General features: G+C 54.5%; 1 protein-coding gene across 3 annotated transcripts in view; it reads right to left on the bottom strand.

Annotated features, from left to right (window-relative positions):
• Window positions 1-24,687, bottom strand: part of PRKN (parkin RBR E3 ubiquitin protein ligase) — a 515,476-nt gene that overhangs the window by 7,732 nt on the left and 483,057 nt on the right. For all 3 annotated transcript variants that reach the window (XM_070417373.1, XM_070417375.1, XM_070417374.1), the window contains one exon: window positions 1,804-1,887. In XM_070417373.1, the coding sequence (XP_070273474.1) occupies window positions 1,804-1,887 (84 nt within the window). The remainder of the gene's footprint in view (window positions 1-1,803; window positions 1,888-24,687) is intronic.

The following is a 24,687-nucleotide window of genomic DNA, read 5'->3' as shown; positions in this document are numbered from 1 at the left end:
CACGTGCGGGCGCGCACGTACAGTATGATTGAAACTTCGTGGCCCATATGCAGAAGTCGGTATTTTGTGGAAGAGCCACACTCAAGGGGCCAAAGAGCCGCATGTGGCTTGCGAGCCGCAGTTTGCCAAGCCACAGTTTGCTGACCACTGTGTTAGACGATGCTCTTTACCGACTCCCACTGCTTTAACACAAACAGGTGTGGGAGCAACGCTTCCTGGAAGCCTTTGTCCATGCCTGTGGCCATCACAGGATATGGCTGGAAGGTGCAAGGCCAACTCGATTTCCCAGGGCCCCAGGCTCTACCCTCCGGGCACAGTGACCCCGAGGCGAGGGCGGGGTGGCCTCAAGGTCACTATCCAGCCTGACATCACTACCCAGTGGGCTCCCACGTGAATGCTCCTGGGCCAAGACAAAGTCAGCAGAGAGAGCTTTGCTGTCGCTGCTACGGAAACGGCAATTCAGCCGAACATCCCAGTGTCTCGGGCCAGCATTCAGAGGCTGGCGAGAAGCCCGAGTGTGCCAGTTATGTGTATTTAATTACACGAATACTGAGTAAATACATCTGCAGAATGCGTACAGGGATATACTTCCTTACACTCTGACTTTGCAGCATTCAGACATTTAAAGTTCTCTAGAGTAAAATTAAAATGTTCTGGAATTTTTATGTTGATTTATGCAGCTCCTGTCAATAAAATGACTGAAGGATTTATCCGGGCAGATGTGGCGTTTAAACCCTTGCTAACGTCTCTATCAGGAGAGAAGATTGAGCAACCTCGCCAGCTGTGCTAAAGGGGCGAGTCTTGTCCCTGAGGCTGGATGGATCATCCTATATAATAAAAGCCTATTATGCTAAGTGTCCAGTCATCCATTCAACCAACCAAACTGTAATATGCTAATGATATGGTAAGGCTGCTCAACTGCTCGCTATGATGTGCACTGACCACCAGGGGGCAGACGCTCTGACCAGTAGGTTAGCTTGCTGTTGGGGTCCGGCCAATTGGGACTGAGCGAGACACGTCGGACACGCCCTGGAGGCCTCCCACGGTCCCTTCCCGGCTGGCCAACCTCCCGCATCCCTCCCCGGTCCCGATTGTGCACCAGTGGGGTTCCTCAGCCTGGCCTGTGCCCTCTCACAATCCAGAACCCCTCAGGGGATGTTGGAGAGCCAGTTTTGGCCTGATCTTGCCGGCCAGGCCGAGGGACCCCACCGGTGCACTAATTCGTGCACGGGGCCTCTAATAGTTAATAAATAAGAGAGAACATAGCTGCGTTCCCTGAGGCCTGATGCAGCCCGGAGAGGCTCAGCGGACAGCGCTCTTACTGATCGAGGCTGAACCACCACCCAGCATAGTTCACCACATTGTAAACAACCATGATATCCCTGCGTCGCATAACACTTGTAGCATTTCATTCATGAGGCATTTCTGCCAGAGTCTAAGCAAAGACGTCTTTGAAAGGAATAAGCATGAGGTGAGTATGGATTCTCCGACTTAGGGGTGGTTGCCTGGTGTTATGTCTCCTGTGCGGACTCTCTGATCTGCTGTGTCCCTCACCCCTACCCCCTGCACCTCTGGGAAATGTGCCATGGAAGCACCTGCGCCCCCACACGGAGAGTCTGCGGCTCCACCCCGAGGGGTGAGGTTCTGGAAGGATCCGATGGCCCAGGAGCCACTGCCCCTTCCCAGGCTGCAGGCGCCCGGCCCGGCTCTTGTTGATTCCGAGTGGAACCCTCCAGGACCTTCAGGACAGAGCTCTTCCCTCCCACCCACACTCTGAGCCCGAGGAGGACGAGGCCACCTTACCTGAGCGGCTGCCCCTGAGGCGGCGGCCAGGGCGCTGCACTCCCCCTCGTGGTAGGCGTCCTTACAGTCGCGGCAGAAGACTAGCTGCGGGAAGATGAGAGCACACGGGCGTCAGAGGGGCTCCGCCAGCTGTGGGAGCACACAGGTGTCAGAGGGGCTCCTGCCAGCTGCGGGAGCACACAGCTCACAGCCCTCTCTCAGGGTGCTGGCTCTGCAGCCCAGCTGCCGGGGGGTGACCCCATGGGTAGGCCCCTGTGTGGAGGTCCTGTGTGGAGGCCCGTGGGGAGGCACTTGCCCCCTCCCCCCCCGCCACCAGCCCCGCTGAGCTCGGAGTGGACAGCCGGCCGTGTTTGAGCCCCGTTTCAATGGACCCTCTGGTTCTGGGCCGAGTGGCCCCAGCTGACCCCTCAAGGAGCAAACTGTCTTCCCAGGACTCTGCCCAAATGACAGGGTTGTGCGGAAAACAAAATAAAGCAACGCAGGAGCCAGACTGCTGCTGTTTTCAATCACAGAGTTTTGGGGTGTTTTTCTGCCGGCAACAGGTGACTCTAGGGCACAGGTGACTCTAGGCCAGTGATGGTGAACCTTCTGAGCTCGGCGTGTCAGCATTTTGAAAAACCCTAACTTAACTCTGGTGCCGTGTCACATATAGAAATTTTTTCATATTTGCCACCATAGTAAAACAAAGACTTATATTTTTGATATTTATTTTATATAGTTAAATGCCATTTAACAAAGAAAAATCAATGAAAAAAATGAGTTCGCGTGTCACCTCTGACACGCGTGTCATAGGTTCGCCATCACTGCTCTAGGGCAAAGGTGATTCTAGGGCACCGCCCCGAGTGTCTGGAAAACGCAAAGTTCTAGAAACTTGAAAGCTCTCCAGTGAACACTGCGCATCAGCCAGGAAGTTAGCTGTTTTGCTTAAGGTAAGATGCTTTGAACGGATAAAGAAAACCCCAAATCAACAGGATGAAGGAAACAATCAGCTTCATCCCTAAACCATCCCGTCCCTCCTGCCTCAGAGGACAGATGTCCGAGACAGTTCCCCTCAGGTTGTGGCGCCTCCTCGCTGGGTCCAGTTTCTTGTTTTAGCTGCTCACCGGGGACGACAGAAACCTCAGGACTTGACATAAAGGCACGCGGTAGAGGGAAAGGCCCCCAGCAGGCGTCCACAACCCCCCTGTGGCCGCCCCTCTCCGAGGACCAGTCTCACAGCCGCTTCTCACAGCACCAAGACAGACCCACCTGGGTGAGGTACGAACCTAAGGCTCAGGTTGGGCCCTGCTGGGTCGCTCAGGTGCTCAGAGCGTCATCCCCACGCCCACGATTGCGGGTCCGATCTCCGCAAGGAGCAACCAGTGAATGCAGGAGTAAGTGGACAACACATTGGTGTTTCTCTCTCCAAAGTCAATCGATAAAGAAACTTAAGGGTTAGGTTGGCGAGAGAGGGCGTGTGCTAGGATGTCGTCATGCAAATCAATGCCACCGGGGTTTCATTTCCCCTGAACGGAAAGTAATCCATGAACAGAGAGCGAATCGGATTCTAGAATGTCCTCTTACGCTTTTGTTTTTTTAATATATTTGCTCATCCTGGGTTTGTCTGAGACCTACCATGCTGCTCTTATGTGCTGTCCTGTGTAACTGTGTGCCACTGTGTGTGTGTAACAAACAGCATGTGCTTACTACTGTGTGTGACGGTGTTTGTTACTGTGTGTGTGGCCGTGAGTGTGACTGTGTGTGACTATGCATATCTGTGACTATGTGTGTGAATGTGAGTGTGTGTTTGCTATTGTATGTGACCGTGTGACTTTGTGTGTCTCTATGACTGTGACTGCGAGAGTGACTATGTATGTGTATGTGTGTGTGACTGTGTGTGTGACTGTGTGTGTTTGCTGTGTGTTTGTTACTGTGAGTGTGTCTGTGTGTATCTGTGTGTTACTATGAGTATGACTGTGTGTGTGACTATGTGTGTGACTGTGTGTGTGACTGTGTGTGTGGCTGTGTGTGTGGCTGTGTGTGTGGCTGTGTGTATCTGTGTGTTACTATGAGTATGACTATGACTATGTGTGTGACTGTGTATGTGTTTGCTGTGTGTGACAGAGTATGACTATGTGTATGACTGTGACTGTGTGTGTGTTTGCTGTGTGTGAGACTGTGACTGAGTGTGGCTGTGTGTGTGGCCGTGTGTTTGTTACTGTAAGTGTGGCTGTGAGTGTGGCTATGTGTTTGTTACTGTGGATGTGACTGTGTGTTTGTTACCGTGTGTGAGACTGAGTGTGGCTGCAAAGGTGGCTGAATGTGGCTGTGTGTGACTGTGTGTGTTTGTTACTGTGAGTGTGTCTGTGTGTATCTGCGTGTTACTATGAGTATGACTATGACTATGTGTGTGACTGTGTATGTGTTTGCTGTGTGTGACAGAGTATGACTATGTGTATGACTGTGACTGTGTGTGCGTGTGTTTTCTGTGTGTGGCTGTGTGTGTATTTGCTGTGTGTGTCTATGTGACTGTGTGACTGTGAGTGTGACTATGTGTGTGACTGTGTGTGTGACGGTGTGTGAGACTGTGACTGAGTGTGGCTGTGTGTTTGTTACTGTGTGTGAGACTGTGAGTGTGACTGTGAGTGTGGCTGTGAGTGTGGTTATGTGTTTGTTACTGTGGGTGTGGCCATGTGTTTGTTACCGTGTGTGAGACTGAGTGTCGCCGTGTGTGGCTGAGTGTGGCTGTGTGTTTGTTACCGTGTGTGAGACTGTGAGTGTGACTGTGCGTGGCTGAGTGTGGCTGTGTGTTTGTTACTGTGAGTGTGACTGTGAGTGTGGCTGTGAATGTGACTGAGTGTGGCTTCATGTTTGTTACTGTGGGTGTGGCCGTGTGTTTGTTACCATGTGTGAGACTGAGTGTGGCTGTGTGTGGCTGAGTGTGGCTGTGTGACTGTCACTCTGTGTGGCCCTGTGGCTGTGTTGTCCCGTCACTCAGCAGAGCTCACTGTGTGGTCTCGCCCGCTGCTTCCTGGGGAGGCCGGGCTGCCCGGGGCCTGGCAGGGCACACACGTCACGTCCTATTAGCCAGTGGATGAGACAGGAAATCAGTTTCACGGTGGAGGAACACCCCGGAGCTCGATCAGTTTGTCAGAAGAAAGAGGCCTTTTCCGACAGAGACATGAAGTTCCCTTTCACACGGGGCCGGAGGACCAGCGATAAGTACAACACGGAAAGGCGGGAGCGCAGAGCTAAGCCCACCACTTCCACGTGGCAAAAGGCACGCAGCGGCAAACGCCGCCGCAGGGATCTGCCGCGATGCCCGTGTCCCAGCGCCTCTATTAGAGGGGACAACGGAAATTCAGTCCCAGCGAGCAGCGGCTTCCTCACGGAAATAACTCCAGTCTCACACAGAACGAGGATCCAGGATACTGATGGCGAACCTTTCGAGCTCGGCGTGTCAGCATTTTGAAAAACCCTAACTTAACTCTGGTGCCATGTCACATATAGAAATTGTTTGATATTTGCAACCACAGTAAAACAAAGACTTATATTTTTTATATTTATTTTATACATTTAAATGCCATTTAACAAAGAAAAATCAACCAAAAAAATGAGTTCGTGTGTCACCTCTGACACGCGTGTCACAGGTTCGCCATCACTGATCTACGAGGTCAGATTTGATTACAAAATGGCCGGGTTTTAAATTTCATCATCCAGAACTCAAGAATGTGCACAAAATGCTTGTAAAAATGCTTAGGCTCCAGTTCCCAAACTGTGCCCCAAGGCACCCTGGGGTGCCACAACAAGCTCCCAGGGTGCAATGGTGTCGGTAAGTTTTTGAGGCACACACAGGGACACTCGACACCTGCTGGGGACCGTGTGAATTACTGACAACGGCAGGTCGCAGTGTCCATGTCCCTCGTGCCGCCACCCTCTTAATGACGCCCTGTGTTTGCCAAGCTGGGTTTTCAGAGGTTCCTGTGCTTAGAGCATCAGCAAGAAACCACATGACGACATCTGTTTGGAGCAGGAGATGTAGCTGTTTAAGAACAAAATAAAAACATATATTTCTTTCAGTTTATCTGAGCTATTTTCTCCCCAAATGACTATTAAGTTACTAAGACATTCGTTCTTACGTTATTTGGATCAAAATAGTTAATGCTTAATTTTTTAACAAATAATTTTTACAGCCTTTAAAAATTATAAAAGCAATACATGCATATTCTGTGGCTCTCTGCGCTCTCCCCCCGTTAGGTCTGATTGGAAGCAACATGTGGAAACCGAGTTATCTTGGCTCCACGAGGCTCGCTCTGGCGACGTAACGTGATTTTCGCCGTAAGTCGGAACCCACCTACATAAGCGCCTACGTCACTCACATGGAGCACACACACAGCAGTAATGAAGTGAAACAGTAAAAAAATTTAAAAGAAAGATAACAATTCTTGACCTTTACTTGTGGTAAATAAATAATAAAAAACATAAAGCACATATGCACATACATTGAAATGACGGAACTTTTTTTTTTTATAAATAAATGGGAGATGGCCACGTAACCACGAAATGATGGACGTCGAGTCCGACGTAACCCAAGGACTGCCTGTATCTATATCTATATCTATCTATATCTATATCATCTATATCTATATCTATATCTATCTATATCTATATCATCTATATCTATATCCACATCATCTCTCTCTCTCTCTCTCTCCATATATATATATATATATATATATATATATATATATATAATTTCTAAATGGCTCTGCCTCTTGCTGGGATCCTCAGTTCCCAGAAAAAATCCCACTGGGTCAGTTTATTTTTTTAGGTCCAGTTATTCTTTTCGAAAGGGCTGATGTAAAAAACACAACTATCTGAATTTTCTACGTGATTTGCAAAACTGTTATTCAAATTTCTGTCCATGTTTGTTTTTACTTCCAAGTACCCACAGGACAGCTCCTTTTGGAATTCAACCCCCGGACCAAGTGCATCCCCGCCAGGGGGCGCCTGTTCCCTTGACCCGACAATGAACCTGGTAATTCAATACAGTTTTCCCTTTGGGGTTAGCTGCCTGGGAGGCTGGTGCCAGCGTCTCACTCAGCTGCTATAACGAGCTCACCCGAGGTGCCCGGAGTGAGGCGTGCAATTCCAAAACCACTACTCACTAAATGATACATTCAATAGCATTACTTTTATTTTTTCTAATAGGTAATAGCCCACTATTCTTACCATGAAAGTCCTGTTTTTGCCTGGCAATGACTGTGTTGAATAGTCACGTTTAGGATAAATAAAGTCTTGGACCTGGACAACGTGTGAGACAACAGCCTATTATAATACGTGACATCACACAGTAGATACTTGTATTTTTTTTAAAAGGGATGTGTGTGTATATATATATTTAAATGCCATTTAACAATCTAGGAGGTCAGATATATATAAATATATATATATATATATACACACATCCCTGCTCCCAGCCAAGATAACTCGGTTTCCACATGTTGCTTCTAATCAGATCTATAGATACACACACCCACTCACATACCCACTTACACAGGCCTACATGTCAGGCAGTGTCACCGGTCTCCCATATATTTTTATTAATTTCAGAGAGGAGGGAAGAGGGTGGGAGAGATAGAAACATTAATGATGAGACAGAATCATTGATTGGCTGCCTCTTGCATGCTCCCCACTGGGGATCAAGCCTGCAACCCGGGCATGTGCCCTTGACCAGAATTGAACGCGGGACCCTTTAGTCCGCAGGTCGACACTATCCATGGAGCCAAACAGGCGAGGGTGATACTTGTATTTTTAAAATCAGGTACAGTTCAGTGTTTGGAAGCAAAGCCTCGACTTGAGAGCCCCTGGAGCCAGAGCCCTTTCTTCCGTGTGTCATCTGTGTGACCCTAACATCGCTCTGTGTGACCTAACATCGCTTCGCTTTAGCTTTTTGCATCTGCACAGGAGAAACATTATGCTAACGAGTAGTTCACCCCGTTCCTGGCACACAGTACACACAATAAGTGGTTTTTAAATAGAATTATGATTTTTATAAACAACACGATTCCGTAGAAAACCAAGGTGATAGTGAAGCGCCTTGCTCTGAAGCAGGCCCCGCACACGGATAGGAGCTGTTGTGTGAACGCCCTGGAGACACGGGGCCTCGCTGGGGGCCGAGCCTGTCAGCTCCCAGGACACGGCGGAGCTGCCCGCACCGGGCTCCCCCACGTGCCGAGGGGCCGTCACTGTCACCCCCTTCCATGGCCCAGCACCTCCGAGCTGCCCTGGGAACTGCCCGTCACGCTTATCATGCAAGAGCCTGTCAGTAGATAGTCGTTTGATTGACGCCTGAGGCTGAGATCCCGTCTGCTTGGCCTGGAGACGCATGGAGGAGAGGCTGCATGCGTTCTCACTGGAAACAGGACAGGGGATCCAAAGACCAGCTCCCAACGCGGTTGGAACACACGGAGGCCAGGCAGGGCCGGCCAGGAATGACCCTCAGGTGAGGGTGTGACCCTTGGAGTGGCCTGATCCGCCTCTGCGCCTGCTGTCACGTCTATTACGAAAGCACTTCATTCTGCGGCATTTATTTCTCTCCCACGGCCCGCATGGCAGAGTCAGATGCCATCTCGGGAGCCTGGCTGTCCTCAAGGGAAACAGCCAAGTGTCCAGGGCACGTCTGTGCTTCCCGGAAACGGAGGGCACATGTTCTTGTGGGGCGGGGGACGGGGAGGGGATGGGAAGGAGGGGGGACTGTCCAGAAGGTGGTAGCAGTGACACGTGACAGCCCCTGTGTGTTCAACACAGTGACTCCAGAGAGCAAGGCGCCCTGGACCAGCCCCGAGCATATGCAAAACGCGTTCTGACAGGACAGGGCCCGGAGCGGGAATGGGGTTCGATCCTCACACACTCACTCAGCACAGTTTTGAAAGGAAGAAAGCGGGCGACTGTCTCTCAAGTGCACGTCTTCAGATCACAGCCTCTCACGGTGAGACACAGACTTAAGCGGCTGCGCTTGCAACGCCAACGGGCCGGGCCGGTCTTTCACACGCGCCCGCCATAGGACTGAAGACCAGTCGTGTGAAGGGGGCTGAACACAGCTTACCGGCTGGGCTCCTCTGCGTTTCTCAAATCCCACCCCGACCACCAAGGATGGCTGCACAGTGCCGTCTAGGTTCCCGCAGAACTCGGTGCCCGGTCCCGGCCTCTACGCCCAAATCAGTGCAGTTGCAGATTCGCTCCCAGGAAAAGGCCTTACTGCTCTCGTCTAAGCTTCCACTTCGCGGGGGCCTTTCAAGGAACTCGGAAAACCCCCATTTCCAACACCGTCATCTAGTTGCTCGAATGCACGGATGGACCCATTTGATCTCCGGTTGGATGGATTTGTGAACCCGCTGTGAGGACGAGCTCATGGGGAACATTGCCCTCTGCCCCAGGACCAGGGACCTATTCCAGACGATGCAGCCACCCAGGAGAGCGTTTCCCAGTGTCCTTCGCTCAGGGCCGCCCCAGAGCCGCCAACAAAGAGAGGGGGCGGGGGAGGGGACTGCTGGGAACGGCCTTCCAACTGAGACTGCTGACGGAGATGCTGAAGCTGATTTCCCACTTCAGCATAGTTATCTACGTATATAAAAGCTACTATGCAAAGTGTCCCCTCGGGAGTTTGACGTGCACTGACCACCAGGGGGCAGCACGGAATGATGGAAGGCCCCGGCTGGCAGCCAGAAGGCCCCGATCGGCCCTGATCACCGGCCAGGCCTAGGGACCGTACCTGTGCACAAATTTCGTGCACCGGGCCTCTAGTCTGGGAGTGAAACAGCTGGGTCCAGTCCCGTGGACCTTGGTTCTCATTGCCTTTGTGGACCTGCTCGCTGTGGAGGATGCTGGTCCCACCCACGTGCAGCAGCAAGGCTGTGAAGGCCTGTCCCCTCCCCTGCACGCCGCGTTACCAGCGATGGCCCTTGTCAAACCCTGGCATGAAAAGAATCTTAAGGAAATCGCAGCGCTTTGGCTAACACCATCTCTGCCCACCTGTTGTCACCCCAGAAACGTGTTCCTGGCCAGAGAAACACTCCGGAGTCTGTGTGTCTGTGCAGGGTCAAGAGAGGCCTGTGGCCCGGCCAGCGTGGCTCAGTGGTTGAGCGGGGACCTATGAGCCAGGAGGTCCCGGTTCGATTCCCGGTCAGGGCACAGGCCCGGGTTGTGGGCTCCATCCCTGGTGTGGGGCGTGCAGGAGGCAGCCGATCCATGATTCTCTCTCATCATTGATGTTTCTCTCTCCCTCTCCCTTCCTCTCTGAAATCAATTAAAACATTGAAAAAAAGAAGGAGTGGCTGTGGTCGCCCCGCCTGTCATTCCTGCTCCCGCTGCCTCTGCTGGGCGCCGAAGTCCACGGGCTGGGTGCTGCCGTGAGTCCAGCCGGTAAGGATGCTGAGTGACTGTCAGCTCAGCGCTTCACACTGACAGCCGACAGGGTGGAGATGCAGGTGAGAGAGAGAGACCAGGGAGGATGGGCTTCGCGGGCTCCGTGGGCCGTGGCCATGGCCTGGCCATGACTGGGAGCAGCGAGGCTCACCTGGAACCGCCCAGGACAGCCACGGGCTGGACCTGGGAGCCTGGGGAGCCGGGACAGGTGTGGCCGATGGCAGTGACCCTCCCTCCCCAACCTTCCCGCCTCCTGTCTCACTCTTTGCTGGACCATTTAAGGGACAATTCCTGTGGCGACGGTCCCCATCCCATCCTCCAGCCTTCGCTCCGTGGCTTCCCTTTATTCCAAAGGCTGACGGAGGATCCGGCTGCAGGCGGGGTCTCCTGTAAGTGCTGGAGGGTGACGCTCACCCCACCCGGTCCGCCGACCGACGTCCCGGAGGGCGAAGTTCCACAGGTGGCGGTTCCCTTCGACATCCTGCACGGACAGCTGGGTTCGCTCTCCACGCAGCACGCCCCAGGCCTAATGGAGCATCTGGCTCCTTCAGCAATGGAGCCCCGGTCGCAGCATAGCAAACGCAATGGGACTCTCCAGGCCGGCCACTCATTAGCGCGCGTGTTTGCATACGGCCATTCATTAGCCAAATGCGCAGCATATGTCCTCGATGATGGCTAGCTGGTCTCTAATCCTCGCGACCTTATCACTTACAATCTGCACCAGGCGCGGGGTCTGTAGACACGACTGCACGAGGCCAGTCAGAATCCCAGCCATATGGCCGGTGAGCCCTGTGTCCCGGTGCCCGCGGGCATCCTTCTGCTCGTCACGGCAGGGGAGACCGCGCGCTTCCCTCAAGCACCTGGGCCTGACCTACGGGGCAGCGGGCAGATGGCTCCGGGCGGGGCCGAAGCCGCACTTCGCAGGGATGCGTGCCTGGGGAGGCCTTGCAGCCGCCACCCCTCCAGTTACCCAGCAGACCACGAAGGCGCGCTGAGCGTTTCGTAGGGGCCCTGGGAGCGCCCCTGCGCCTGCCCCGCCCCCCACAGCCTCAGCCAGAAAGCCATGCGTGTCCTCTGGAGCGCGTGGCGTTCTAACACGTGTGTCTGTCCCTCTGGAAGACTGTCCTCGCTCGTCTCCTCTTCTGGACTCAGAGGATGTGCTTGCCATCCGTCTCTGTCCCCAGGACCCAGGGCCTGGGGCACCGTCCCATTATGTTTCTCACTGAGTCTCTGAGACCTGTGTGCACGTGCACGTTCCACCACATCACATCTCAGCTGGGACCAGCCGCGCTCCAGGCTGCAGCGGCCTCAGGGCCATGGCACATGCTGGACAGGGACCTGGAACCCTCTGCTCCAAGGCCACTGGGACACGGCAGGTGGTCAGTGTGGGAGCCACGGACCCGAAGGCAGGGGACAGCTCCCTGCGGTGTGAGGAGGACGGGGTGAAGGGGGCACGGGAAGACGAGGAAATCGCTGTTAGTGGGGAGACACGCATTGTTTTCTAGTAAAGAAGGCGCCTGGTTTTTAGCCCTGAGGGAGTCCCCGGCCCCGTGAAGTGGGAGAGACCAGCCGAGCACAGAAAACCATCCCATAACGGAAAGGAGGCGCCAGTCTCTGGTGAGGACACGAGCTCCCGCCACGCGCTGAGCTGTTCGCTAGAGGACAGCCTGGAGCCGGTGGACCTGTCATCTCCGGCTCCCGGGCCTCGGGGAACGGCCGCTCCCTCTGCCAAAGCCCCCGGAGGACAGACAGCCCGCGCCCGCACCATTAATCACGCTGCACCGTCCCTGCCAAACCGGCCTCGCTCCTCTGTCCGCCAGGCCACCCTCCCTTAGGTGACGATGCAGGCGGGACGCTGACCTCGGAGCCAGGAGCCCACGCTGGGTCACACTGGTGGGGCCAGGAGGCCTGCAGCTCCAAATGTCGCCAGCCAGGTGCACGAGGACACCCGCCGTCAGTGTGGGCCAGCGCCTGGGACCCTCGGCCCTGCATGGTGCAGGCAATGGGCCTTTTGTTGACGTAGTTTACAGAGATCCTGGCGCATTTCGTGGGTCACCCTCCCAGAGACAGCACCGCAGGACGGGTGATGGGAGTCGGGGCGGGACGTGGGCCCCGTCCCCGAAGCTGTGCACACACAGTGTGGGGGCTGGAGCACCCCTCGTGGCCGTGGGCCCATGATCCTTCCCTCCACCAGCATCTGCTGGGAGCCCGTCGAGCAGGGTGTGGCTGGCCCAGGGTGGGGCACAGAGGCGGGAGGGCTCTGGGAGGCTCCTCGGTGGGGAGCCACACCCCATCCTCTCCTCCCAGCTAACCCCTAAGAGCGCTGCCTTGATTCTCAGCTAGGAAATCCTTTAGGGCCAACTCCCTGCGCCCCTGCCTGGGGCACTGCTTCCTCGCCGCCCTGCGCCTGCCGGTCCTCACTCCCACCATCGGCCCCACATGACCCTCGAGACCCAGGTTCCCGTGGCTGGGAGCTCAGGGTGCTCCCCCTCGTGCCCCGAGTGCTCCTGCCCCAGCACCTGGCGCAGAGGAGAGGGGAGGGAACGGCGCCCACACTGACAGTTACACTCCCAGCCGGAGGTGCCTGCCGGGCGGGCCTCCCACACGGGGAGCGTCTGGCCGTAGTCCCAGCCCCGCGGACAAGCTGGACGGCCGTGGGGACAGGGCAGGCCTACGTGCCAGGCAGTGTCACCGGTGTCCATGAGCCACGGCCAGGGGGGCCCGCGAGGCCGTGCCGAGTGCATACTTGAGTGCAGCAGGGAGCGGAGCAGGAAGGGCGGGCTGTGTGGACGCTGCTGCAGTGAACAGCGACATGAGCACGTTTAAACCCTCTCTGAGATCACGTGTGCACCCCCTTCTCCTTCCTGGCCGATCCCGCCGCCCACAGCCCCCGGGACCAGCCTCCGGAAGCGCGCTCCCAGGGCAGCGCCCGATTTCACTCCCCGAGACCCCGGAGCGGCTCTGTCCCCGTGAATCTGGGAGCAGCCCGTCCTCATCACATTGGCCTCGTCCTGCTTTTCAGTTGGGAAGCGGGACTGGAAACATCTCCGGGAAAATCAGACCACAAGTTACACTGTCTCACGTGGGTCATGAGTGGAAGTGCCACGCCGGCACCATGTCCTTTCTGGTTCCTGTGCCAGGATGAGAAAGAGGTGGGTGCAGGGCCGGGTCAGCAGCTGGGCGCGTGGAGGGGGCTGCCCTGGAAGAGGTGGTGGGGACACGTAAGGCTCGGCATCTGGGCAGGGAGCCTGGGAGGGGGGGTATGAGTGTGAGTGTGAGAAGGCGTGCCAGTGTGAGAGGGAGTGTGGTGAATGCAGAGTGTGTGTGGCTGAGAGTGTGTGCGAGTGGGTGTATGAGAATGAGTGTGAGTGTGTGTGAGTACACGTGTGAGCATGAGAGTGTGGCTGAGCGTGGTATGAGTGGGTGGGTATGAGTGTGTACGTGTATGAGAGTGAAGAGGAGACTGAGTGTGAGTGAGTGCGTCTCACATGGGTGCAGTGTGCACACCTGTATGGCGGTTTGGGCACTGTCTGTGTAAGTGGCACAGGCCAAGTGGCCGCTGGCAGCCCTGGGACCTGCACGCCTGGGGCCATGTCTGGGAGCGGCGGCTGCCGCTGCTGCCGCTCTGAGCACCTCTCCCCCACTGCGCCCCCTTCACCACCTCTCCTGGCCGGGGGCAGGAACCCGGCCTGCAGCTCTGAGCAGCTGTGCATGCCCTTCAGGGAGACCGGGCCGGGGGAAACAGAGAGGCTGCAGCGTGAGCGATGAGGCCTGCATGTCACGGCTGCTGCCTGGGGCCTGCCAAGGGCTGTGCTCCGAGGCCTGGTCCCCACCGGCCAGCTCTCAGCTCCCAACTGCCAGCTCAGCTCCCAGCTCCTAACTCCCAGCTCCCACCTCCCAACTCCCAGCTCCCAACTCAGCTCCCAGCTCCTAACTCCCAGCTCCCACCTCCCAACTCCCAGCTCCCATCTCAGTTCCCAGCTCGCAGCTCCCAGCTCCCATCTCAGCTCCCAGCTCCCAGCTCAACTCTCAGCTCTCAGCTCCCAGCTCAGCTCCCAGCTCTCAGCTCCCAGCTCCCAGCTCCCAGCTCAGCTCCCAGCTCCCAGCTCCCAGCTCAGCTCCCAGCTCTCAGCTCCCAGCTCCCAGCTCCCATCTTAGCTCTCAGCTCCCAGCTCCCATCTCAGCTCAGCTCCCAGCTCCCAGCTCCCAGCTCAGCTCCCAGCTCCCAGCTCCCATCTCAGCTCAGCTCCCAGCTCCCAGCTCCCAGCTCAGCTCCCAGCTCTCAGCTCCCAGCTCAGCTCCCAGCTCTCAGCTCCCAGCTCCCTGATGGTGGGAAGTGAGAGGTTTCCTGCTCTCTGCGCTCTCAGGCCATGTGAGCCTGTGGCGGACCTCGCACAGGAGGGCAGGGAGGTCCGGGACGGAGCAGTCACAGGGGACAGGAAGAAGTGCGACCGAAACACATCACTCCTCTCAGGACCAAGGCTCTGTGACGGGTCTGGGTGACAGCAGCTCAAGTACAGAACGTTACTGCAGCACTAACAGGGTTTAATCCTCAGAAGGGTTTGTGATTCCTTGAAACAGAACAGAACAAAACAAAACAAAACAAAACAAAAAGCAGCAATCGTCCACGCCTAAGAACAGCAGGAAGGGAGGGTGGACAGCTAGGTGCTTGCAGACCGGGGTCTGACAGGCGCGGCCTCTGCACGAGACTGATCCCTCGCTCCCTCGCACTGAGACAGCAGCGTACACGACTCCCCTGCCTGGCCGATCTCACCGTGCGATCGATAAGTGAATGCTGTGAGCGATAACATAAACCATCGCACTTTCCCAGGACACTGTAAGCTCTGGCTTCATTGTGAGGCGAGATTTATTACCTCTGTTTTGCTGATGAGACCCGAGAGACCCTCTTTCAGAGTCGGCACCATGGCGACAGGCAGGACGGAAGGTGATACAGGGCTCTCTGCGAAAGCTAAAGCGGCATAAGCTCATGGCCTGGGAACAAGTGCACCGATCCATCCATCTATCCACCCACTCATCCACCCACTCATCCACCCATCCATCCATCCACCCACCCATCCACCCACTCATCCATCCATCCATCCATCCATCCATCCATCATCCATCCATCCATCCACCCACTCATCCATCCATCCATCCATCCATCCACCCACCCACTCGTCCATCCATCCATCCATCCATCCATCCATCCATCCATCCACTCATCCATCCATCCATCCATCCACCCACCCACCCACTCATCCATCCATCCATCCATCCATCCACCCACCCACCCACTCATCCATCCATCCATCCATCCATCCATCCATCCACTCACCCATCCACTCATTCACTCACTCACTCAGCACATTCTTACTAAGCACCAACGCGCGTCCATCTCTGCGACTTGCACTGGAGAGAGAACGGTGATCAGAGACACGCTCTGAGTCTGCCCCCACCAGCGTCCTGTCTACTGGACTGGACTCCCTCAGGATTAAGCTTTATTCGGGCAGTAATTGGGCTGCTGTGGAAACTGCATCATCATTCCCAAACACCTACATACCGTGGGAGGCCGGTGCTGAGGAGGCCCAGGAGGCACTGGGGCAGCTCTGCCCTCTACTTTGGGAGACCCATGTGTCTCCTGGACAGTGGCCTCCAAGCAGATTTGGAAGGTCTGTGCCAGACCCCATCACTCATGCACCCCGTCCCAGCCAGGGCCTGGCCTGCCCTCCTTCCCCTTCCCCTCCCAGGTCTCCGTCCACTAGAAAAAAAAGGCCATTTAAAATTCATATATACAGTTGTCCCCTTATCTGCAAGGACATGTCCCAATACCCCCATGGGTACCTGAAACTGCAAATAGTACTGAACCCTGTATACACTATTCTTCTCTTTTGATGTACAACCTATGGTAAAGTTTAATTTAGAAACGAGGCCCAGTAAGAGATGAACAACAATAGCTAATAAATAGAAGGCTCATAGCAACACACTGCCTAAAAGTCATGTGAGTGAGTAGGGGTCACTATTAATGAGATAAGCGTGACTCGAACACAAGCCCTGAGCTACCACCACAGTCGACCTGACCACCCAGGCGGCTACGAGTGACACACAGGCGAGCAGCTTGCACAGGGTGGTGACGCTGGCCAAGGGCCGGCTCACACCTGGGCGGATGGAGCCGGACAGCATGAGATGTCATCATGCTCTCGCCAGTGGAAATCATGCTTTTTCATGGAACCGCCAGGGAGGCATCCCAGGACCCATGTGCGGGAGGGTGTGCAGTGATTCAATAGATTTGTAGCACCGAATGCAAAATCAAAGGAGTGCTCCCCCATTCCCTCCGGGTCCTCCATGTCCCATCTCTGTCCTTTCCACTGTGGGAAAGGCCCATCTTGCCTGCAGCAGGCCCAGACACAGGGCCAGTGTCCGGAGATTCTGCACCGTGTTAAAGCTTAGTCCTTAGGAGCCCGTGAGGGCCGTGTGGGTCCCAGGCAGCAGCTAGAGCCACGTGGTTACTATGGAGGGAGCATGTTACCGAGGGAGAGAGGGTGCTCTTTGTAGCTGGGATTATATTATCACCAGAGGCCCAGTACACAAATTCGTGCACCAGTGGGGTCCCTTGGCCTGGCCTGTGGGATCGGGCTGAAACTGGCTCTCCGACATCCCCTGAGGGGTCCCAGATTGAAAGAGGGTGCAGACCAGGCCAAGGGACCCCACTGGTGCACCATCAGGGCTGGGGAGGGCCCATGGGAGGGCTCCAGGGCATGTCTGGCTCATCTTGCTCAGTCCCGATCGGCCGGACCTCAGCAGTAAGCCAACCTACCGGTCAGAGTGTCTGCCCCTGGTGGTCAGTGCATGTCATAGCGAGCAGTTGAGCGGCCTTAGCATATCATTAGCATATTATGCTTTGATTGGTTGAACAGACGACTGGATGACCAGACACTTAGCATGTTAGGCTTTTATTATGTAGGATGAGCTTGGGAAGGACCAGGAGCTTTTTCAAAATAACCAATCAACTCCCCAAGCTTTCGTGGGCTTGTGCAGGGCCCGCCCTCTAACCAATCCAGCTCCTAGATCTTTCAGGGTTGTGTCCTCTTATCCAATCCGATCCTTTCCCAGGCTAGACTGATGGGCCTCTATGCCTGCCACTGTGGCTCCTACGGCGCATGTATTCACCTCCTGCTTTACTGTTCCCTCCCTCCCCCAGGGATCTTCAGGGTCAACTGGGGGCTCCCGGGGAGCGTGTGAAGCTGTGACTCCCTGGTGGAGCAGGCGGGCTCATGCCCCCTCGCTGATTCCGCTCAGTAACACCTGACTCCCTTGGCTCCCTTCCTTTGTTAACATCTAGCTACTATGCACACAGCTCTGCTCAGAGCACCTTATAATTCCAAACCTAGGGATGGTTTATTTCTGTAATTTTCCTTTTAATATTTTCAAACCACAGTTGACCACAGATAATGGAAACCACGCAGAAAGCACAATCGCAGACGGGAGGGCCTACGAGACACATTATAGAAGAGGTAACGGAGGTTTAGCGACGCATCGGCCTGTGAACATAATGTAACGGAATGAATTTCAGAAGGCCCAGGGCTGCGGCCAGTGGGGACGGAGCCTGAGGCGGGAGTACTGCAGAGAGTGTGGGAAGGAAGGCTGGGCACCGTGACTTCCTCGGACAGTGGGGCGGGCAGAGGGAGCCCACAGTAGAGCGCGCTGTGCTGGGTCCGAGGGCCGGTCCCTGACCTTCCACCGGAGTCAGGCTGAGGAGGGAGCCACGCCCTCATTCCGGGAACAGGGACAATGCCAGACCAGTGGGCTGTCTAGTCACCCTACCCTGACATTCCTTCGAGTGTGATTTTTCAGCAGGAGGCAAAGCTCCCTGAGTGAGGGAGGTCTTGTCTGCAGGAAGGCAGGCTGGCGGGCCGCACCCACCTCCCCGCTTTCTCTTGTTGGATTGCGAGGCGTCTGGGAAGGGAACGAGGGGGCAGAGGTAAGAGAGAGAGACAAAGACTCGAGCTCCTTCGCAACATGTTCCCAAGGAGGAGGCGGGTAGGACTCGCCCTCTGTGCCCGGGGAGCAGGCAGCCTGGGTTGTCTCTGCAGAGCGAGGCTGAGAGCATGAGTGGCGAGCACCTGCCTGGGCATCCGGTCAGGTGGCGGGTGCCGAGGGCCTGTCCCAGCCGTCTAGCGGCTTGTGAACCTGCTTCGTTGATTTAATCTCTGACTTGAAGTGTCTAAGTCACCTTCCCACGCAACCCTGAGGACCAGATGTGTGTCTGCAGAGGAGGAAGGAGAGGAGGAGCTCGCTTGCTCTCAGGAAACCTGGCCATCGCTTTCTGAATCGTCCTGAAGGTCCCGTCAGGCTTTCCAGAGGAGACTCAGGCTAAGGAACGTTCACAGAGAGCCGGAGGTCGGGGCTGTCCCCACCCCCTACCTCCTGCTGCCCTTTGGGTCAGCCTCTAGACCAGCGGTTCTCAACCTTCCCAATGCCGAGACCCTTTAATACAGTTCCTCATGTTGTGGTGACCCCCAATTTCATTGTTACAAATTGAACATAATTAAAGCACAGTGATTCATCACAAAAACAATATGTAATTATAGATGTGTTTTCCAATGGTCTTAGGCGACCCCTGTGAAAGGTCGTTCGGCCCCCAAAGGGGTCGCGACCCACAGGTTGAGAACCACTGCTCTAGACCAAACTGAATGGGAATAAGGCTTTTGTGAATCCACATCCAAGGGCCCTGCACAGCAGGGCTGGGCGAATGGAGACAGACCTACTTTCCACCCCAAACCCAGCCCCGGGCCTGCTTTCCACTGGAGTCAGTGACGCAGGGACCACGGGCGACCTCCGTCACCCTGAGCCCTGGGCCATCCTGTTTCCACTTCGCAGGCTCGGCGGCCCCCAGCATGTCACAGCGGGACTCCTACGGCCCAGTGCTGTCCTCTCTGGATTCCTAAGGATCTGGGGTGGGCCGCGTGCTACACTGATAATGCCACCTTGAAGAGGCATCCCTGCGTATCAATAAAAATACTTAAATGCCAATACTTAAATAGGTACACCAAGGGGACATGTACTTTGGAAATATTAATACGTAACGAGCTACACAAACAATGAGTTTGGAGCGGTCTCTGCTGATCTATGGAATCAATGCAGAGAAAAGCAGGTGACGCAGCCGCACATTCTCACTTGGCACTTGAACCGAATCACGTGGAGCAGCTCTGAGAAGCCTGTTTTTAGGGTGTGTGTGTGGCGGGGGGTGGGGGGGGTGGGGGGGGGCGTAAACCACAACAGTTTTGGAGGAGGAAAGAGCAACCTTCAGACCAGAAAGTGAATTGTCTGTGTTCACGTATCTGCGTCTGCATGGTTTGACTTTTGCTTTTAAGCTGCGATGTTGCCTCTTCGCTCCCTGAAAGCAAAGCGTTCAGCATTGTTTTTGGGATCCTTCATGGCCAAAATGGTAGCATTTCTTAGGAAGTAAAAATTACCAGCCTCCACCAGTAGGTGACACTGTTCATTTATCAGAAACCAACCGGAAGCCCAGGTGATTGCTGAGCTACAATAACCAGCCTGCCTTCTGGCGATAAAATGACCAGGAAGTGCTGGGAGAGGACGGCTTTCTCGCACAGGTGTCTCCCAATCACAGCGGAGGTGTGAGCAGCAGTTTGCTCCTGCTCCGGCCTCCACGTAGCATACGCTTCCAGGGAATCCCTCTGATCCTCAGCGCTACTGCCTGGCCCTGTAGACATCTAGTGGCTGGTTTTGCCTATAAAGGACACGGCATTTCCTGGTAGAGGCAGTGGAGTTTTCTAGCATTTCAGCCTTAATCAGAAAATGACACCGATTGCTGCCTACCATAGAAACGCATGCACACCCACACATGCACCGACGCACACATGCACGCACACACAACTGTAGGCTCTCACAAATGAAACATTAAAGAAAGTCTCTAACAATATGCTCAATGCAAACACATCACTTACATCAACGCATAGGTGTTGGCGTTTGCCTCAGTTTCCCTGTCCTGCAATCTAGTTCCCCGTTAATACAATCTAGTCCCACAAGCGGTGTGGACGGGTGTAGACAGGCCGCAAAAGGCTAGCTGAAGCAGACAGGGATCAAGCCATCACACCCACACGCACAGGCACACGTGTCCCTGAAGACGCTTGGCCAGCCTCCGTATTCCAGGACTCAAACCAGGTTCAGAGATTAGGGAAGGTGCTCCGGAGGGAAAGCCGGACGGACCGGGGGTGGGTTTGTCTGGGGGGGGGGGGGGAGTGAGGCGGGGTGCTCGGTGGGGAATGCTGAGCAGGGTCAGAGTCCTAGAGAGGGAGTCAGGGCATTCGAGGAGCTGGGGGAAGTGGTGTGGCTGGAGGAAGAGAGCAAGGGGTGGGAGACAGTGGGCAGGACCCGTGCAGGAGTCAGACCTTGCTCTGGGGCAGTGGCCCAGCAGCTGACTGCTCCTGAGGTGGTGGTGGCGGGGGGAGGGGGCAGGCCTGGGGAGAGGGAGTGTTGAACGGTGATGACAATGCCCATTTGAGTTGGTGAAGAGCAGACAGAGATGGAATGAAGAGATGGAGGAGGGGCCGTTCATTGGGACTAACCAGGCCCCAGGTGCAGAGAGAGCCCGCCTGACAGCCTGGGGGCGGGGGGGGGGGGGAGAGGGGGCAGCAGAGAGGCAGAAGGAAGGGGGCTTTCGGGGACACTGAGCCCAGGGACGGCTGCCATTGCTGAGCCTGGGCCGCCACTGGACTCAATCCTTCCAACTTCCCAACGTCTCCATGACGCAGTTGAAGAAGCACCTCCACTTGTGGACCGGCCAAGTTCTGGAAAGTTCTAAAGTGGCTTTGTTTGCATGTTTTCTGTGACAGCGCACAGATTACCACAAAGGCCAGCTGCAGGTGCCGGGCAGAACCCATGAGTGCTGTTGATTAAGTTGATGAGTTTTGACATTTAAATGAATATCTTGATTTCAAAAATAAGAAAACTCAAGCTCAAGGTCAAGAAGTTAGATGTCTGAGATCACGACACTGAAGAGAGCATCTGAACTGACATCTGTCAGACGGCCGGGTTGTGTGTGTTTTTCTATTCTGCCACGCCAAGTGCTGTGCTATACAAGTTGTCATTTTCCTTTATTAAAATATGTTTATATTGATTTTTAGAGAGAGAGGAAGGGAGAGGGAGAGAGAGAGAGAAACATCAATGATGAGAGAGAATCATGGATCAGCTGCCTCCTGCACGCCCCACACTGGGGATCAAGCCTGCAACCCGGGCCTGTGCCCTGACCGGGAATCGAACCGTGACCTCCTGGGCAGTGTGTCATTGTCATGAGTGTCGTCGAGTTGCAAATCACGCACTGAAATTCCTATTTGTCTGAAACCCCCACTCCTTGCTAACTTTAATCTCGTGCCTGTGCCACGGAAGACGGGAGACCAAAGGACAGTGGCTGGGCGGCAACGGGCGTGGGCAAGACCTACCCATGTTCGGCTTTTCCTTGCGCCTTTGGGTGATGATGTCAGAAAATAACATGGAGTTCATCCGGATGAGCTCCTCCACCCACACCAGGGTGGGTCTGGGCCAGTGGTTCTCAACCTCCCTAATGCCGCGGCCCTTTAATACAGTTCCTCATGTCGTGGTGACCCCGTTTCATTGTTACAAATTGAACATAATTAAAGCATAGCGATTAATCACAAAAACAATATGTAATTATATATGTGTTTTCCGATGGTCTTAGGCGACCCCTGTGAAAGGGTCGTTCGACCCCCAAAGGGGTCGCGACCCACAGGTTGAGAACCGCTGGTCTAGGCGGTACTCATCGCTGTTTGAGTCTTCACTTACATTGGACATTTGGGCACTAAATGAAACACACTAAATTCCCAACATCTATGGAAATACCCAGGATACTTTGAAGAGCAAAAGCCAGTCCTTCCTTAAACAATTAACTTTAGGGGTAGAGTTTCCATCCAAAAGCTGTCGAAAAGCGGTCTGAGGGAGTATTGGGAGTTACGCCTGAAGCTGACCTACTTTCTGGGTCATAACCAATGTCCTGAGCCCACACAGTCAATTATATCCAGTCTTTACTAAAAATTAAGGAGGCCAAACAACAATGAGGTACCATCTCACACCTGTCAGACTGGCTACCATCAACAAATCAACAAACGACAAGTGCTGGAGAGGATGCGGAGAAAAAGGAACCCTCCTGCACTGCTGGTGGGAATGCAGACTGGTGCAGCCTCTGTGGAGAACAGTATGGAGTTTGCTCAAAAAGTTAAAAATGGAACTCCCATTTGACCCAGTGATCCCACTCCTAGGACTATATCCCAAGAAACCAGAAACACCAATCAGAAAGGATATATGCACCCCTATGTTCATAGCAGCACAATTTACAATAGCTAAGATTTGGAAACAGCCTAAGTGCCCATCAGCAGATGAATGGATTATAAAACTGTGGTACATCTACACAATGGACTACTATGCCGCTATCAAAAAGAAGGAACTTTTACCATTTGCAACAGCATGGATGGACCTGGAGAGCATTATGCTAAGCAAAATAAGCCAGTTAGAGAAAGATAAATATCACATGATCTCACTCATATGTGGGATATAAGGATGAACATAATTTGATGAACAAGAATAGATCCAGAGACAAGTGGCAGGGGAGGTGGCGGGGGCGGGGGGGATGGTTAGAGATCAACCAGAGGACTTGTATGCATGCATATGAGCATAACCCATGGACACAGACACTGGGGCGGTGGGGGCTTGCCATCGGGGGTGGGAATGGCTGGGTGAGGGTCAATCGGGGTAAAGGAGACATATATAAAACTTTAGACAATAAAAAAAAAGATAAAAAACAATCAAGGGAGCCAGCATGAGGGTGCTTAGAGGGTCCGAGGTAACTTCTACAAGCGACGTTCTTTGTTCTTGCCCACGGTCCCATCACAAAAGGGACGCAGGGGACCCCCGAGATCACAGGAAGCCTAACTGTTGCACACGGTTCTAAATGGACCACATGCGATATTCAGAGAGAAATGAATCAAGTTAACATGAGAAGACTTTATGTGCAGGGTCTACACAGAAGAAATCACACAAAGAGTAAAGAAATGAGTAAAAAATTTGGAAAAGTTTTCTTGAAATGATAGCCTCTCTGGTTTATTCTGGACTCAGTAGGGTCAGAGGCTAACACCAGTGGTGCCCAACAGGCTCTTGTTATATTCGTGGTCTGCAGAGTGACTATGCCAATGGGCAAAGGGCTTGGAATTTTGTGAATTTGAGAAGTAAAGGATTTAATGAAAAGCACGACTTCTATGCTTTCGGGCTTTCCATGAAGAGCTTCGTTAATGGGTTATCACTACGGAAACATCAACAGCCAAGGGACATGCTTCCCAGGATTTCCTCCAAGAAAACACTGGGGACGCTGGCGGGGGACCCAGAGCAAAGACGTTCCCGACGATCTCGCTCGCCAGCCGAAGGCAGAGCAACCACCACCAAACCCAAAAGCCAAGAAAACAACCTAAAACGGAAACCCCAGGAGACTGGACGTCATGCGGCTCCCCTCTCTGACGGGTGCCTGTGCTCTTCCAGGACTCTTTCTGTTCACACCCCACTTTGCTGCTTCTTTCTCGTTCTCCCTCTCTCTAGATTGAAAGAATTATGGACAAGGAAGAGATCTGAGAGAAAGAGAAAGGGAAGAGAGAAAAAGGCATCTGGGAGGCGAATGGCATATAGTCAACGCCCCTCCTAGACGGGCAGCTTCCCAGGGAGGTGCCTGCCCGGCCTTGCGTTCGAGACGTGCGCACATAAATAGGGAAGATGCCGGTGACCGAGACGCCACCGCCGCCTCGTCCAGTGCCACAGGCACCCAGTGCCACATCGCTCACAGCACATGGGCCGAGACACGAGGCAGGCTGGGCCTGCATTCAGCTGCTTTATTTGTGGCTGTGGGAGAGCTTTTGTGCTTCCTATGAACCAGTGGTTCTCAACCTTCTGGCCCTTTAAATACAGTTCCTCATGTTGTGACCCAACCATAAAATTATTTCCGTTGCTACTTTATAATTGTAATGTTGCTACTGTGATGAATCGTCATGTAAGTATCTGATATGCAGGATGGTCCTAGGCGACCCCTGTGAAAGGGTCGTTCGACCGCCAAAGGGGTCGCGACCCACAGGTTGAGAACCGCTGCTATAAACCCACTCCCTTCCCACACCGTTTTAAGTGAGAAACGCACCGACCCCGGGAAGCGTGACCCTCAGGAGAGCGGTGCGCTCGGAAGGCGCCTGCCAGCAGGGTGGTCGGGGGACCAGCGTGTCCGATGTGTGACACCCTGGCACGGGTCTGCCGGGTCGTCCCGTCAGAAGTCGTGGCTCCTCCATGAGCGGTGGGGAGTCAGAGTCCATCTTCCCGCCTGGAGGCTGGAGGGTTCTCTCCACGCTCCCGCTCTCCCGTGTCCGGGGTGCCGAGTGCGCGGGGAGCGCGTGGATGGATGCTGCTCGCCCT

The sequence above is a fragment of the Myotis yumanensis genome, unplaced genomic scaffold, assembly GCF_028538775.1.
Source record: "Myotis yumanensis isolate MYYU_CA2020_CCGP unplaced genomic scaffold, mMyoYum1.0.hap1 SCAF_6, whole genome shotgun sequence".
Classification (NCBI taxonomy): Eukaryota; Metazoa; Chordata; class Mammalia; order Chiroptera; family Vespertilionidae; genus Myotis; species Myotis yumanensis.
Note: the sequence above shows the minus strand (reverse complement) of the source record. Positions and strands in the feature narration are given on the sequence as shown.